This window comes from Chaetodon auriga, chromosome 4 (assembly GCF_051107435.1).
Source record: "Chaetodon auriga isolate fChaAug3 chromosome 4, fChaAug3.hap1, whole genome shotgun sequence".
NCBI classification, from domain to species: Eukaryota; Metazoa; Chordata; class Actinopteri; order Chaetodontiformes; family Chaetodontidae; genus Chaetodon; species Chaetodon auriga.
This window is the reverse complement of record NC_135077.1, coordinates 6546234-6562426: the sequence shown is the minus strand read 5'-3', so window position 1 is coordinate 6562426 and position 16193 is coordinate 6546234. Positions and strand designations below refer to the sequence as shown.

General features: G+C 40.7%; 1 protein-coding gene across 4 annotated transcripts in view; it reads right to left on the bottom strand.

Annotated features, from left to right (window-relative positions):
• prkcaa (protein kinase C, alpha, a) overlaps positions 1 to 16193 on the bottom strand; it is a 137428-nt gene that overhangs the window by 57843 nt on the left and 63392 nt on the right. For all 4 annotated transcript variants that reach the window (XM_076728461.1, XM_076728462.1, XM_076728463.1 and 1 more), the window contains exons 4-5: positions 5188 to 5299; positions 3748 to 3876 (exon numbers count right to left, since the gene is read on the bottom strand). In XM_076728461.1, coding sequence (XP_076584576.1) covers positions 3748 to 3876; positions 5188 to 5299 — 241 coding nt within the window. The remainder of the gene's footprint in view (positions 1 to 3747; positions 3877 to 5187; positions 5300 to 16193) is intronic.

Below are 16193 nucleotides of genomic sequence, written 5' to 3'. Positions count from 1 at the left end.
TTTTGAAGCGAATCCTGCTTTGTATTGGACCTCAAGCAGTCAGAAGTAAAATGATTAGTACATACGTAAATCCAGTTGTTGTTGTTGTTGTTGTTGTTGTGGGGACATTTCCATCAAGTTAATCCACTGGGTCTTCACTTCCTCAGATGGTGAGAGTAAATAGTGTTGAGTTGAAAGTGTTGTGTTGTGTGATTGTGTTGGTTCTTTCAGCCAGCAGCAGAGACACTAGTGTGTGTTACTGGTAATGTTACGTTGCACATCTTCATGTTGTCAGAGTCGGCATTATATGAGGGAAATAGTTTTTACTTGTTGTAACTCCAGTTCTATGAGTATGTAGCACTTGAACTGGGGAACAGAAAAAAAAAATCCCCACTAGAAGCCAAATCAAACAGATTTTGGTGTAAGTCAAGTGTATATTTTTTAGTTGACTCAGATGGCTCCAATAAACATTTTCAATTGCTGACGCAGAGGAGAGGGAACTAGGGATTTGGTGAAATCAGTATTGGGCAGCTTACATGAAAGATGTAACAAATTACACATTACTTGTTTCATATAGCAAATAATACATTATTTCCTAACTACTCAATGGAAGAAGTAATGCATTACACTTTGTCTGTTAGTCAACTTGTCTCTGTCAAATGTGCTTTCCAAGAACTCCGAAGCCTCTGTGTATTCAACACATGCATAGAGAGAAAACAGTACATTGTGGTTTACATGAGCCAGCCTACAATTTGGAGGTTATTTAGTTACCACCAACAGCTAGTTTAACCCCAGTGTGTCCAACACACAAAAAGACAATAATGTAAAGTTTCATCCTCCCAGCTATCTGCTGCATCTCTACTCTATTAAACATGACATATGCATATAGTTTCACACACACTAAACGGACACATCATTATCACGAGCTGACAGCAGTCTGTGGAAGTGCACGGCTCAGCACAAATGAAAGCTGTATTAGACTGGATGTTTCTAAAGATATAGCCACAAACTGGGTGACGAGGGTCAATTTTAATATAGCCAGATTATCCATCAGGAATCTATTTTGCAGTTTTCAGTATGAACTTAATCCTGTTCATTCAAGTGTTTTGTTTTTGTCCCACATAGATTTCACCGTGACATTCAGTTATTCTTTTTCATTTAAAATCAGTTCTACAACTGGAAGCTGGAGTATAAACAGCTTGAACTACTCAAATAGGACACGCATTGAAGCAGATGACTGGGCTGTGAGAGAAGAATGTATGTTAAGAGGAGACACCAGATGGAGAGGGGGAAATGCAAGGTCTCCGCCCGAAATCTCGAATAAATATTTGTGCAATATTTGACCAACGCAATATGTTTTGAAGTGAAGCTCTACTCTGTTTAAACTGTTGTCGCTGTTTAAGCATTTCAACACTTGGCCATAAAGACATTTTAGGGGCTACATTTTTCTAAACTATTTGAAGACTTAGACATCACAGCCAGTATTTACAGCAACTAAAAGAAACACACTCTGGTACATTAAAGTAGCTGAGTGTGTTGAACTAGTTGAGAAAAGTAAACTTGCTGACGGTGACAGCCAGACATATTCCAGTCACACCAGTCATATTCAGTGCTTTATGTACCCATCTTTTCCATCATTTGAGCAAACTTTAGTGCTTTGGTGTTCAGATAATAGGCAGAGAACTGCAAAGAATATTCATGTTTCCTAATGGCTGTGTTGCATCAGGCATGCATGTAGGTGTTGCACCACTTCCCTGCCCACAGTCACTCTCTTCCTTCTAGTGATAATCTGATAAGTGAGTAAGTGAAGTTCAGTGGCAGGGTCCTGTGATGCACTGACCCCTGTTTGTCAGCTAATTGAATGATTATGAGCGCCTGCTCAGCTCCTTGCCGTCACTATTGTTCCAGCAGATGTGCTAATGCACTATCATTACAGCGGGGGATTTACAGCATGCCTCAAAATACAAGGCCAAGTGGGCTCCGATACAGAAACACACTGCGGAGCTGCACTCATAAATTCATGCAGCAAAACAGTAGATAGTAGAGTGAGAGTGCAGCGTGCCTTTTCCACTATTTTCAAGTGTTTATGCACAAAGACCTAAGAATCAGTATTAAGTGAGAGAGAGCTGTATAAGCAGTTTATTGCAATCCTTACACATACACCACAGTGTAAGCTAATGAAAGCAGTCACTATTCGTAACAGAGCTAGTGAAGCGGCATCCAGCGGCAGCCATGTTGGAGGCTCTTGGGACCCCTCACCGCACACTCGTTACCTCTGCGCTCACAGCAGCATCAGCAGAATCTGTCCATTTTTGTCCTACTTTTATGTCGGGACTCGTAACGCCACAACAAACACATTTGAGAGATTATGTAAGAAACTATCTCAGCTTAACCACAGCAGCTGGTTGGCCATTATTTGCTCTGAGAGGATTATTCAGTCCTGCCAAAGTCAAACTCAACAATTACGAATTGTCAGATGGTTTGTTCACTGAAAGTCTTGAGCCTACAGGTTGATGTGTGCACTGCATGCATTCGGAAAACGGCCAAAAAGATGAACAAGCGTAGAACATGAAATGAATGAATAAAAATACTGATGAACAGAAAAGTTTGGGAGGAGCAGATAATGATAAAATATATATATTTTCATAGATATCGTCTCTGGCCAAGAGGCTTGTGGCTTTAGTTTAGTCATGCTAAAGCATCTTGTTGCACAGAGACTGAAAAGGGAGCAGATTCACAGAGACTTGAATCTTTTTACATAACATCAATGTTAGACACAACATTTTTTCAGCTAGCCTTACTCTTTTTTTGTCTGTTCAGACAATATTAACAAATGGCTGCAAGAAGATTCCTCAAGCATGTGAAAAGTCTCTGGACATCACTATTCATTACATTTCATTAAGCAACTGCTATTAATAGCATCTCATTATATCCAATTCCGAGCTTGGTAGGCAAAGACCAGGTGTTCCTTTGAAAGCGGATGCATCAGTGATTAAAACAGCTGAAATAGCCAGTGATACCATCATGTAGAATAGCCTTCAAATGAATAATGGTCAGATGATTGTACGGCCATGACACTGCTGAAAAGCAGAGGGCTCAAATCCCTCCTTTGTGCAATTCTGATGAGACATAAATTAATATATCAAGTGATCAATTTGCTTTTGCAGAGATGATTCTGTTATATCAGGAACTCCAGCCAACACAGAGCAAGTCGTGACTGTTTAAAAAGAGTAACAACACAAGGCCCACACAGCAGACCACACACCACTGCAGGACTATATATTTGGATTGGGATTGCCTTCCAAGTGTGTCGTAACTGTGGATTGTGTCTTACATGAGAATGTTTAGCCGGAGAGGCTCTATTGATCCGTGCACCAAAAGGGAATAGCCTTTGCAGCATACTGATAGCTGATAGCCACGAGGCCAGCCATGCAGCTAGCAGTTGGGTTCACTGCATCACAAGCGGGCCGAATTAAGGCAGAGTTAATGGGGAGCAAGGTCCAATTCTGGTTAACGGCAGCGGCGGAGTGAATGTGTGGCGTTTATCGACAAAAAAGGTCAAAGTGTCGAAACTGATCCAGGTTCACAAAACAGAACAATTACATCTGCTGTCGCACACACCCTTGCCACAAGCGCACACACACACACACACACAAACAAACACAAGCCTTCATCAAGCTTCTCACACAAACACACATCACACCTTGCATTCCATTCGGCCCATTGAGTGCAGCGTGCTCAGCAGAGAGGGCCGGACTCGAGGCCTACCTGTGACCTGCAGCTTATCGCCGCTGACCTCACACTTCAGGTAAACACGGCCTCTTCTTTCGGTGTGATCGGTTCCACACAGGCTGGGCACGTTCATAACACACTGGTTATGGACGTTCATATCGCAGGCTGCAGGGCCAGAGAGAGAGAGAGAGGGGTGATCAACGTCATCAGGAAAAGAAAGGCAAACATGAGCTTTATGCATTTGATCCAAATCAAACCAAACTGAGTGGCTCACGGTTTTCTTACATGCCAGTGAAAGCATTTGTTCTATGATTTGTGTGTTTCTTACATATTTGTCTAATCAAAGCAGTTGGTTATGAAAACGATTGATGAAATAAAACACCGTATCATAAATGCAAGCAGCATCTTATGGCTTAATGCTGAAATACAGTAAGCTGCTGGATTTACTTAATCTATAGAAGGACATATTTTAATTTCATTGCATGGATCATACTGTACATGTTTGGCACAATACTAAAGGATTGCTTTTCTGAAAGCTGTGCGGAAGAGGAGATAACAAGGTTGTGACCCAGATTCGGCTCTGTGATGTCATGCATACACGGCATGTGTGTCAGCCAGATGAACCAAAATTTCATGGATTGGGAACAGATACTGATGGTTACATCATCATGCCACCAGGTCAGTAGGTGAGAAATGATTTTACGAACGGCCATGCTGGTACATGGCTTGTTTCTTTTTTTTTTTTCTTTTTCTTTTTCTTCAGTGTGGCTCACCAGTGCTTAAAAACACTGCAGTGCGAGCTTATTGTGGTGTGATCAGAGGTGCAATTGATCTGCCAAAATAATTTCCCACTCCTCATCTCTATTTATATACACCCTGAAGCGATCATTAGGCATAACTGGTGGTCTGTAGCAGGTGGAGGATAATGTATTTAGGAGCTCATTAAGGCATTCAGACTAATCCACTAACACAAGATTAAAGGGAAGGAGAGGGAGGGAAGGATATTAATAAAGACTCGGTAAAGCTTCCATAGCAGGTCTATTCAGGGTGCACAGAACATAGCAGCAGACTGAAAATAGACCATGTGTGATTTTAATGAGTGAAAGGAAGATGAGATATTTTATAGGCCTATGATACTCAGTGAAGAGGCACAATAGGCTTTTGTCGGGAGCCTGATGTTGATAAAGTGGCTCTAAAACAGAATACCATGTGTGGAGCCGCTTATAGCAAATCATTATTTCCGCATGTCTGTAACAGAACAGTGCAGGATTCATTTTCCTCGGTCACTTTCCACAGAATGCACAAATATAAACTTTTATCACTCAGGAAGCACAGATTCATAGTTAAATATCACTGTAAAGACAACTTTTACTCAAGCGTCTGGAACTTTATTAAAAAAATAAAACATTACGTGATAAAGTGTGGATCTTTACTTGTCTAAAGTACTGAGTGAGAGGTTGCAGAAATGAAACTCACAGTCGCACTTCATGCCCTGGTGGATGAGGCCATACAGCAGAGAGCCACAGTGGTCACAGAAGGTGGGGCTCCCATAGGTGTGGATCTTAAACTTGTGCTTTGTTCTGGGATCCTGGAGGAATCAAAAGGGGAAAAAAGAGCAATAAAAAAGCTTGAAATAATAAAATGATTGAAAGAGCATATCAAATACAACTGAGTTAGGGCTTTAGTGTAAAGTTAACGTGTTTCTGTTTATTTAGTTATTTGCTGTTTGGAAGAATATACAATGTTTTAGAAAGGTTGGAAACAAAGTTATTTGGTTCTTTAATAAAGAATCCTTTTTTCTGAGGGTTAAAATACTGGATTTTTAAAGGATAACAATCATTCCAAGATATCCACCCTGAAAAAAAGACAGCCGAAATCAGTCGACTGCGTCACAGGACACCGTTGCGTGTCAGACAATTTGTTGCTGATTGCTAGCCTGACTGCAATCACCACTTGTTTTCTTCTCTTATACAACTTGAAGAGGCAGCCAGTCAGTCTGTAACAGCCTTTTCTTAAACCATCATTTTCAGGTCCTTCCTTGAGCACATCGGTGAATCAGAATATAGTTGTTTGTACTAAATGGGCTTAATATTAAATTCAACAGCATCAAAGCAATCAAATATAATCCCGTTATCTAATGATTAATTCTAATAATACTACCTTCAATTAATTAATTAATTAATACTTACTTCTACTACTGCTACTAATAATACTATCATCATAATTAATGCTGTTTGTAAAGCACCTTTCATAGAAGAAATGCAGCTCAAAGTGTTTACAACAAAGGAGTCACATGCATCAAGTGCTTCACATAAAACAGACATAGCATGAACGTAAAAGTAGACGGAGAATAAGAGACACATAAAAATAATAGTAAAAATAAGATATAAGGAAGAAAATAAAGTAAAAAAAAAAAAAATGCATAAAATCAAGTAAAAGCACAAAGCACAAAAGTTTCAGGCCTTTAACAGGAAATTTGAACTTTAACTAAACAGGGCGGCTGTAGCACAGGAGGTACAGCAATCACCCACTGATCAGGAGGTTGGTGGTTTGATCCCTGGCCTCGGCAGTCCACATGCCGAAGTATCCTTGGGCAAGATACTGACCCCCAAAACTGCCCCCAATGCTGCGCCATCGGTGTGTGAATTCATATGTATGTCGCTTTGGATAAAAGCGTCTGCAAATGACTAATTGGAAGCATGAAGTTTTTGTCACCTTGTTAATGTATAACCTCAGATTTATTCCAGGGAGTTAATTTCCCAGACTATTAAACAGCATTTCTCTTTTTGTTTTAGGACTGATGAGCAGGATTTCAGTTTTGTCCTCACTTAAATTTAAGAAATAATTGCTCAACCATTTATTTACTGCCAGAAGAGAAGAATTAAATGATTCATTTTTAAAGCCGTACTCATGTAAGTGCACACAATACAAAGGATTACTGTGCGCTTGAAGGCCTACTCCAATAAAGAGTAAAATAAAGAAAAAAACACACTCTCAGTTATTATCATATGCAATAAAAAGGCTCTGCTTCTTGATGGTCATTGCTCCATAACAAGTGTCATAAACTGCCATACATGATTATATGTGCATTGGACAAATGACATGTACTATTGTCCTTTCGGCCATTCAGCAAATGGATAGTGTAAATATGTGCCAAAGAGTCACTGAAGTCATCTGAGCATTTCATTCATCATTGGCCTCCATATCACTGCGGTTCACTGCTCCAGGCTCTCTACTATAAATATCAAAGTCTGAAAAACATTAGGGTTTACTGCAGAGCACAACACCACACATGAGGGTGTGTAAGACTGGGTAGTCAAGAGCCACTGGTTGCACGAGGCTGAACAATGTTTTTGTAAAGATAAAACACTTGAGGTTGGCTGTTGGCTTTTCAATGTACCATATCTTACAGTAAGTAACTACTCACAGCTCAAGTATCACCGACTCTCACACGCGATCAGAAACTATTTGTGTATTTGAGATTTATTCTGCCAACTTAATTTGTGTGTCTTGTCAAGAGGATGTCCAAATACAGAGGAAAGAGATGCATTTGTCATTCAGATGTTGCAGGCTGTACTGTAATGTATAAGTCATAATGAATGCTGTCAGTGGATTATTCATGAAGCAACCACATCAGGGTCGTCATACTCAACACGGAAGCAATGCATGATATTAAGAGGAGATTCCTTCTGATGGAAACATATCACAGAGGAGTTATCAGTAATTTTGCCTGAAGTTTTGGAATTTTCAGTACTGTGGGGTGTCAAAAACCTCTAAAACAAGAATGTTGTAAGGTCAGAAATGGCTAAGCCTCTACAGCATGTAGGTTACAGGCAGTCTTTTAAGCAAGCTGGGGTATAAACGGTCTATCACCAGATGAAAAGCCTTTCAAAAAAGTGAGACCAGCTACTGACGAGGACGGCCAATGTTTTATCACCCATCCCTCTAGAGTGTTAAATCTGCTTTAATGGTGGTTAAGTGAGTATTTTACAGGATGTGATACAGGCTGGAACCTCTTCCTGCACAGCTGTGTCTAAAAGAGCAACTCACACAGCACACTGGACTCAAAATCACAGTAAAGCCAAATGATTACATTATCCCTTAAGCATGTCAATTAATCCTATCAAATTAAGTTAATCAAGTGCCTCAAGTCGAAGTGTATAAGCAGGGTTTGGAGTTTTGATTCAGATTTTGGATAATGCTGCATGACAATAAGTTTGTCTTTTAATCTACAAGGTCAGAAGAGGACATGCCATCACGACATATGTATAGACATTATCTATGACAGTATGTGCTCTGATCACAACAGAATCAAAATGAATATCATTCTATGACAGTATGTGCTCTGATCACAACAGAATCAAAATGAATATCATTGTTACAGTTGCTGATATGACACTGTTTAGTGACACTGTTTTGTGGACTAGACTTGCATTGTAAGCCATCATCTATCCATCTATTGTGCTTTGTTTGCATTGGCCACTGCCGAACACAGGCTGCGTATTTGCATAGGCAGCTTCCTTCCCCCTTTTCAAGTCAATGCAATACCCATTTTGGTGTTCATCACCACTTGCTGGGCCATCGTGCATTGTAATTCTGGATAATTTGGATACTCAAATAAGAGTATATACACAGTACAGTCAAAACAGGCAAAGATGGAGGAAGATAAAGCAGAGCTATGATAAGTCAGACATTCAACTCAGCTGACACGAAGTGCTTCAGTGGCAGAGATGAATTAACCCTGAAAACACATCATGGGATATTTCAGTGGATTGACCAGCAGTGTGACTTTAACTGAAGATAATACAACCACAATTAAAAAAATGAATGAGCGAATGCAAACAAACACTGTGATGCATAAAGTAACAATGAGGCAAATGTTAATTTCCACTTGATGTGAAGTGGTACATCACCAATCAAACAGAAAGCCACGGCAGGGTCCCTGTCACATGCATGCAATCATTAATTCATTCATTTCGTGCGCTCCGTCTGCCGTTTATGAGGCACTTTCCACCGGAATGAGAGCTGGAGGACTGCCACTTTTCCAAGCAAGCACCCCTTCAAAGTGCTTTCCTGCTCATTCTCAAATTCTGCAATACTGTAAATCTCTGTCAGATTTGGAATCTGTTTAAGTAGATTTGCATTGAGAACATTATCCAGGATAGTCAGTTTTTTCCCTCCTCTCACTGCATCTATTTGAAAAGAACACCTGTCTTTGTATGAAACAGCTTCATTCAACAGGAAAGACAGAGACTTATTCTGACTGGGGGAAAAAGCAGCAGTGCTAAGAACGTCTCTCCTGTCTCCCCCCCCCCCCCCCCCCCATCGCGGTGTCTGACCCATGAGAAACAAATCATCAGTAAGGGTAGGAACATGTCATATATCTCAGTGAGAGCTGACAGTATCACATGGTGGGGCGCCACAGTAATCAATGCTGCTGTTTCACTGTCGTCGCAGTCAGTCTGACACTGGCCTCTGGACTAATGCGACAGAGACTCATTCAGGCTCGTCTTGCAAGATCTTACCTGCAATCTGCCATTTCTCTGCCCGTCAGTCTGCAGAGACTTTACACCTTTACAGGACAAAGAGAAATGCTTCCTTTGTCTGTCTTCCTGCTGTCCACCCATGTATGTGACAAGTACATCCAGAGCTGTTGAGATGACATTTCAGTTGCCTTGTGACTTTAAAACCCTATGATAAAGTCTGATTTATATAAAAGCCACATGTTAAAGGGTCAGTAAGTAAGTGACTACATTATATTCTGTTACAAAATTCTTATTAAATGTTCCTGCACTGCATGTAAATGCTTAGTAGGGGAACTTAAAGTGAATATATATAAATATTTAAAGAAAAAAAAAAGTGATTCCTACATTCTCACAAGTTGTTCAGCTTTTCTCTGACTGCCAAACCAAAAGTCTTCTGATATGAATAGTTTGAGGATGATGATCAGCTTCACTGAAATGTCCATCATCTTGAGTGACTTTAAACTCCTCCATCACAAATGACAGTGTAAACACAAAGTAGATGCGTAAGTAACACCTCACAGCTAAGGCAGCAAAATGATCCATATCCAAATAACCAGGCGAGGATTCTCATGACGGATTGAATACATTAAGGTGGAGTGTAAAATAAAACGTATGTATGAAAACGCAACACTTCTGTTTTCACTCCCGTTTTTGACCAGATAAAGTAAAGATCTAATCATCTGTCTGTGCACACGAAAGGCTCATTTCTCTCAAATTATGGGCACAAATTTAAATCTGTGTTAATTAGCATGTTTGCTTTGCCATGATTATCCATCCACCTGAAAGGTGTGGCGTATATTGATTTAACAGCATGATCATTGCACAGGTGTGCCTTGGGCGAGTCACAGCAAAGAGGTCACTCTAAGCAGTTTAATCACACAACACAATGCCACTGATGACATTAGTTTTGAGGCAGTGTGCTATTGGCATGATGACTGCAGGAATGTCCACCAGACCTGTTGCCCCTGAACTGAATGTTCATTTCACAACCATAAGCTGTTTCCAATGTTATTTCAGTGAATCTGGCAGCACATCCAGCCTCACAACCGCAGAGCATGTGTAACCACGCCAGCTCAGGTCCTCCACAAGATCATCTGAGACGAGCCTCAGGGATGGCCGATGAAACAGCTGGTTTGCAAAACCAAAGAATTTCTGCACAGGGGAGATCATCTGCATGCTCATCGTATCCATGTCTCGTTATATTCATGTGAAGTCCAAAGGTCAGCACCTGATAAATGTCTTTTTTTCTTACTGTGACTAGCCCAAGGCGAACCTGTGTCATGCTGTTTAATCATCATCAAAGAAGAACTGCAAACACAGATTTAAACAAATTTGTGCTCAAATTTTGAGACAACTAATCCTTCTGTGTGCACAGAAAAAGTCTTAGATTTTTACTTCAACTAGTGTAAAATGGGAGTCTAGGATAAGACAGCCGCTAGCCTTGACAGCGAGTCTGAAAAACTCCCCTGCCTGTTGCAGCTTGATAACCTCTGTGCAGAATAAATGTCCACATGATACTGAACATGCAGTGCATATTGCCCAAGTAGCAGCCCTGACCATGCTGCACACACGCCAGCAGTCAGTGTGTTAGTTGAGGACAGGCAAAAAAAAAAAGAGAGAGGCAGACAGACAGTAGAGATAGAAAGAGAGAGAGAAAGGCTGTGCCGGCTGCACTTACTCACGTCCACCCACACACAGCTGATCCTGAAGGATTATCCTCTCGTCCCCCCGCCCGCCCGCTTTGTTCCCTCCATCCACAGCATGAATGAGTGATGGCGACAAAGAGCCACATTCAGCTGCAGATGGATCATGTACTGTTATCGACTGTCACATCAGCTTCTGATGGGTGAAACATGGCTTAAATGTACCCAGATAATGGAAAACACTCACAACCCAAAGACAGAATGATAACAGGCTAACTGAGGTGATAGTGGTGAATCAGCAAAAATGTCCAGTTTCTTGAGTTCTGACACGTGTTGAGAAGTGTGTGCCTGCCTATCTAAGAAGTGGTCGAGCACTGCTACAGACCATGAAAACAGACACTTGGACTCCTGACTTGGCTAAATGATAGTGTGTCTGTAAGAGGGTGGAGGTCTTAACTTCAGTTTGTGTTTGTGCTGTGTCGACAATCATTTCTATCACTGATTGATGCATAGATTTGTTTGGATCATGATTGCATTATAATTAGGTTCATTATATAAAATGTCAAAAATTAACAACACAAGTCACCAAATGTTTCCTGAAATTCTCCCTACAGCCATGCTAGCAGCTCTATGAAACTGGACTGTATCAAATGCTGATGCATACATGCCTGCAATGACAATGCTATCATGCTAATGTTAAACAGGTAGACCGGTTACCATATTAACCATCTTAGTTTATAGTTTTAGCATGCTAACATTTTTTTTTTTAATTAAAGCACACAGTGAAGCTGAGGCAAGATGGAAATGTCATTTGTTTCGCTAGTATTTGGTCAGAAACCTGCACTGAACAAACTAACATTGTGACCTGATGATGGCGCTAGATGAAAAGTCAGAGGTTCATCAAAACTTCCTAAAGGGGGACATGAATGTTTGGACCATATTTTCTGGAAATCCACTTAATAGTTGTAGTTCACACAAAACCACACTCATGGTGGCTCTAGAGGAACATCAGGGGATTACCAAAGTCACAGGGATTCACCCTCTGGGGACCATGTCTGTACAATCATACAACTAACCGAATCCTTTTCTCATCCTTGACCACTGGTAGCTAGCCTCTCAAATGAATTAATGGTGACATCCAGGCAGACAGGTGTCAACTGTCTACTGATTTACATGGTGCCTTTTACAGACTCACTAGGGCAAGCTGTAATGTGCAGAAAATGAAATCTGTAAATGAGTGCACCTGATTTCATGTCAACGAGCACACTGGTTGTCCATTAACATCCTTCCAGCAATATGTGGGATGGGAGGGTTTACCGCTATGGTTTCTTGTCCCCATTACAGCCTAATTGGGTCTTAATGGGAAATTCAAGACAGACTGGGCGACGCTGCCCTTCCAGAACAGCAGGGGATGCAGAGTGTTAGGCCAAAGGCAATGATGAAGTCAATCACTAGGCTCAACACAAGAAGGCCATAATGGTAAAACAAAGCCAGGGGGTGTTACATGTTGACTGAATGGTGCAGCAAGAAGGCTGCAAGAAGGAGCCGGTAGGATGGACCAGATGTGACATACGGACAGGGAGCAATCCTGCATCTTGTCAAACAATAGAATTGAATACTATCTTTATTGTTCTCTCGGTTTTCTGGCTGATGTACTGTTTATTGCCAATCCATGATACCTAATCCAGCAAACAATTAAGGGCTGTGTCTGAATCAGTATAGAGTGTAGAGCTGTTACAGAAAACAATGGTGACAACTGGCCTGAGGTTCCCAGAAAAAATACAGCAATTACACAGTAGATGTTAAAGGCCGACTCCAATGAAATCAAATTTGTTAACATGTCCATTGGATGTTTTTATATACCACAAAACATATCAGGAACAAAAAAAGAAGTCATGGCTGAGCATTTCCCCTTTGGACCTGTAGTGTGCCAATGACACAAACACACACTACCACAGGCAGGTTTTCTGAGGAACCAATACTCTCAACTTGCAGGGTGGGGCTATCATAACATAGTCAAGCTGGCAGATCATGTTATCTATTACTGTTATGTTTCTATACATCAAATACAGTACCGTTGACTTGTTGGTGACAAAGTACAATTCAGTCTTCTTTTTCTTTGGAAAAGGTTTCCAGTTCAAACATGTACGGCAGAATTACTACTATCTTCCCACTTCCCACAGAAAACAAGCAGGGGTTTGTGTGTTTGGTGAGCAGAGTCGAACGTGAGCAGGTACGCTCAAGCTACAGGCCGGGACTATTTGCATATTTATAGATCTGTGCATACTAAATGACGGCAAAGGTGTAGAGGTACATCTAAGCCATTTTAAGGCATGAAAGGGTCACAGTTTCTTTTCCCTCGGTTTTATATTAAATAGTGATATAACAATGACGAATAATGACTATGATCTGGACGAGGACAATAAGGAGGAAACGAATCTCTGGCGATTTTCTCTTGCTTATGGCAGCAGAACAGATTCCTTCACCTCTGCACTTCCTAACAAATCCACAAAGTGATTAAACTCATCAACAAGCTTATCCACATTGGTCAAATTGTACCTTGGAAATTGGAACCTCAACATCAGCCTCCATCCTCTGGAGCATGTGCAGCAACAAATACCCTTTATTCTTTTGATTACAAGTGCGATACAGATAGAGCCAGCACAGATTTTCTATTGAAAGACAGAATTGCCCCAACAATCAATGATAAACACTTAAAAGGAAGATTTACTTCAAACTGTGAAGTATTTTTTTTTAAACATTGTGTTTTCCTTTTCAATAATGTCAGGCGAGATTTTCCTTTAACTAATCTTTAAATTTATTTTGGCCTTTGCCCTGTAGTCCTGCCCTGTTGTCATGTAATCAAAGATCAAAAACAGACACAGGGCAGAAGGCGGATCAAAAGATTGAAGGCAACCAGGAGATACTGATGAAAACAGAAGCACAGGGGGTCAGGCACAGTGATGTTGGCTAATTAGCCAGGCTCTCCATTCCAGTTTAATTAGCAAGCAGGACGCCAGTGAGGCTCTGCTAATGAACAGCTTGGCAGGGTGAAGCTGAGCAGGGGCTTCCCAGCAGAAGAGGTGGAGGACTGGGGTCACCCTCCATCCTGCATATACACATTTAAGTTGCAATGAGATAAAAGATGAAAATTTTACCCTGTTTATTAAGAGAATATACATCAATCTCAATTAAAAATCCTATTACTTTCATGCTGTACTAGACGCAGCATCTTTCGTGGTGACTTCATGACAAGTCTAGTGAATAATAACTTACCAGTTTGAAAACTTTCACAGAAACTTCAAAAGTTTCAATATTGCAACTGCATCCTTATATCCCCCAAAACAAATATTGTAACACGATGTGACCTTGTGTCTAGATATACTGACATTTATTAACATGCATGAAAAACAAAAGCAGCATCTTGAATTCAAACCAACAGGAACATTGTGCATTAATACTTTGAATGTTCCAACAAAGGAAAAATGCTAAAAATACTAATAATCAGGATAAAAATACCACTCTAGTATTGAACAGATGACTCACTGCTGCAGCTCCATTTAATTCAATTTCACCTAAGAGAAAAAAAGTCCTGAAAGCCAGACTAAGTTAATGTACTGTGCGTCTTGCATCTGTTCAGACACCTGCAGGGCTAAACTGGGAAGGTTTTTGGTTTGTATTATGCATGTGAATATATGTGCTTAGAGCAGCACTTGACAGCATCGGACACACTGCAAGAACAGAATGACTGTGCAGATTCTCATTACAATGAATATCAAAGCCGGCCTTGACTAGTACTACACAAATGCATGAGTTCAGGTATTTTGGAGTGATTTCAGCCACGTGCATGCAAACAAGCCATGAATTAGTGTAGAGAGACTGAGTTAACATACTTAACAGGTATAATTGGTGGGAAATGCCAGTACCATATGGGCTGTGAAGCTACTACACACTGGTGCAGAATAACACATTTAGAAGAGAACAACATCCAATGTGCACACAAAATGAAAAAAATTTGCATAATGCATTCTGGTAACTGAAGAAACTAACAAACAGCATTCGGCAAACACCCACAAAATGACTGAACATGTTAAAATATTCTAAATCTGTTTTCAACTGGTTTGTGTTCCATGTTGTACAACCAGCATATTCTCTTGATGTGTGGTACACTGTGGATTTGAGACAGAGGACAGAGAAGGAAATAGAGTGTGCTTTTCTCTCACATAACCTCACATAGCCTCAGAAAAGCTGAAGCTATGAAGATGGAACCTCTGAAGGTAGAATTTAAGTGTAAGAGGTCAACTATTCTCTGCTTCTCTCTCCACTTGAAAAACTCTACCTAGTCTCAGAATGCAGAGAAAACACAGTATCAAGGCCATGCTAATACCAAAGTGAGACGCCTGACAAGGCAGAAAATAAAAGTCTGTTGATGCTGACTATAGGTGCACTTAGGGGGCATGAAACCTGTATATACACGATGTGTGTTTGATGCTGTGGTACGAAGCAGGACAAAGCAAAGGTAGCTTGTAGGTTTACATGCACACAATAAAGCAGGTTACTCTGAGATCTGGGCAGCACATTTATCTGCAATGTAGTAATATGCTTACTATATAACATACACACATGCAGCAGGTCAGTAACTCACTGCTCATCTCATTCTTATTTTGTCTGACTTTGCACAGAATTACTACGAACATGAGCATGTGTAATTGATCTTTCCTTTGATCCTGCCGCCTTGCTGTCTTTGCAATAGTTTTCCTGTCTCAAGTCATTGCCATGCAATTGAATGCTATACATGTGGAAGGCCAATCAGAAATCCGATTACATATACAGCATACATAGCCAAGCAATTGTCTTTCTCCAGGCAGGAGATATCTAGCTGGAGAAATCAGGCTTCACTAGTCCCCTATCCGGATTTCAGAAACTGGGCCTTTCTCCGACGTAATGTTTAAGAAATCACGTTACAGCATGAAGGTGACTAGAATGCAGTTTCTTAGAAGGGGTGCCGAGTGAAAGACTGTCGTGGCTTTGTCTTTGAACTGATACTATTCTCACTTGTGAATCAACAAGACCATGGCTGTCGTCCACTCTGAAGGGTTAATTGCATTTCCCTCAAAATCAGCTTCCAGTAGTGAAACAGCAGCTTTTCAGTATCCAGAAACCAACATCGACGGTTCCATTTTTGGATTTTATTGCAAGGAAGAATATGAAACGACTCCAGTGTTGCAATCATCAAAGAGGCTGAGTAGCTAATGCAGTCCACCTGCCTCCTGCAGAGTCTAAAGAGCTCCACCTGGTGTGACATTTGCAGCCC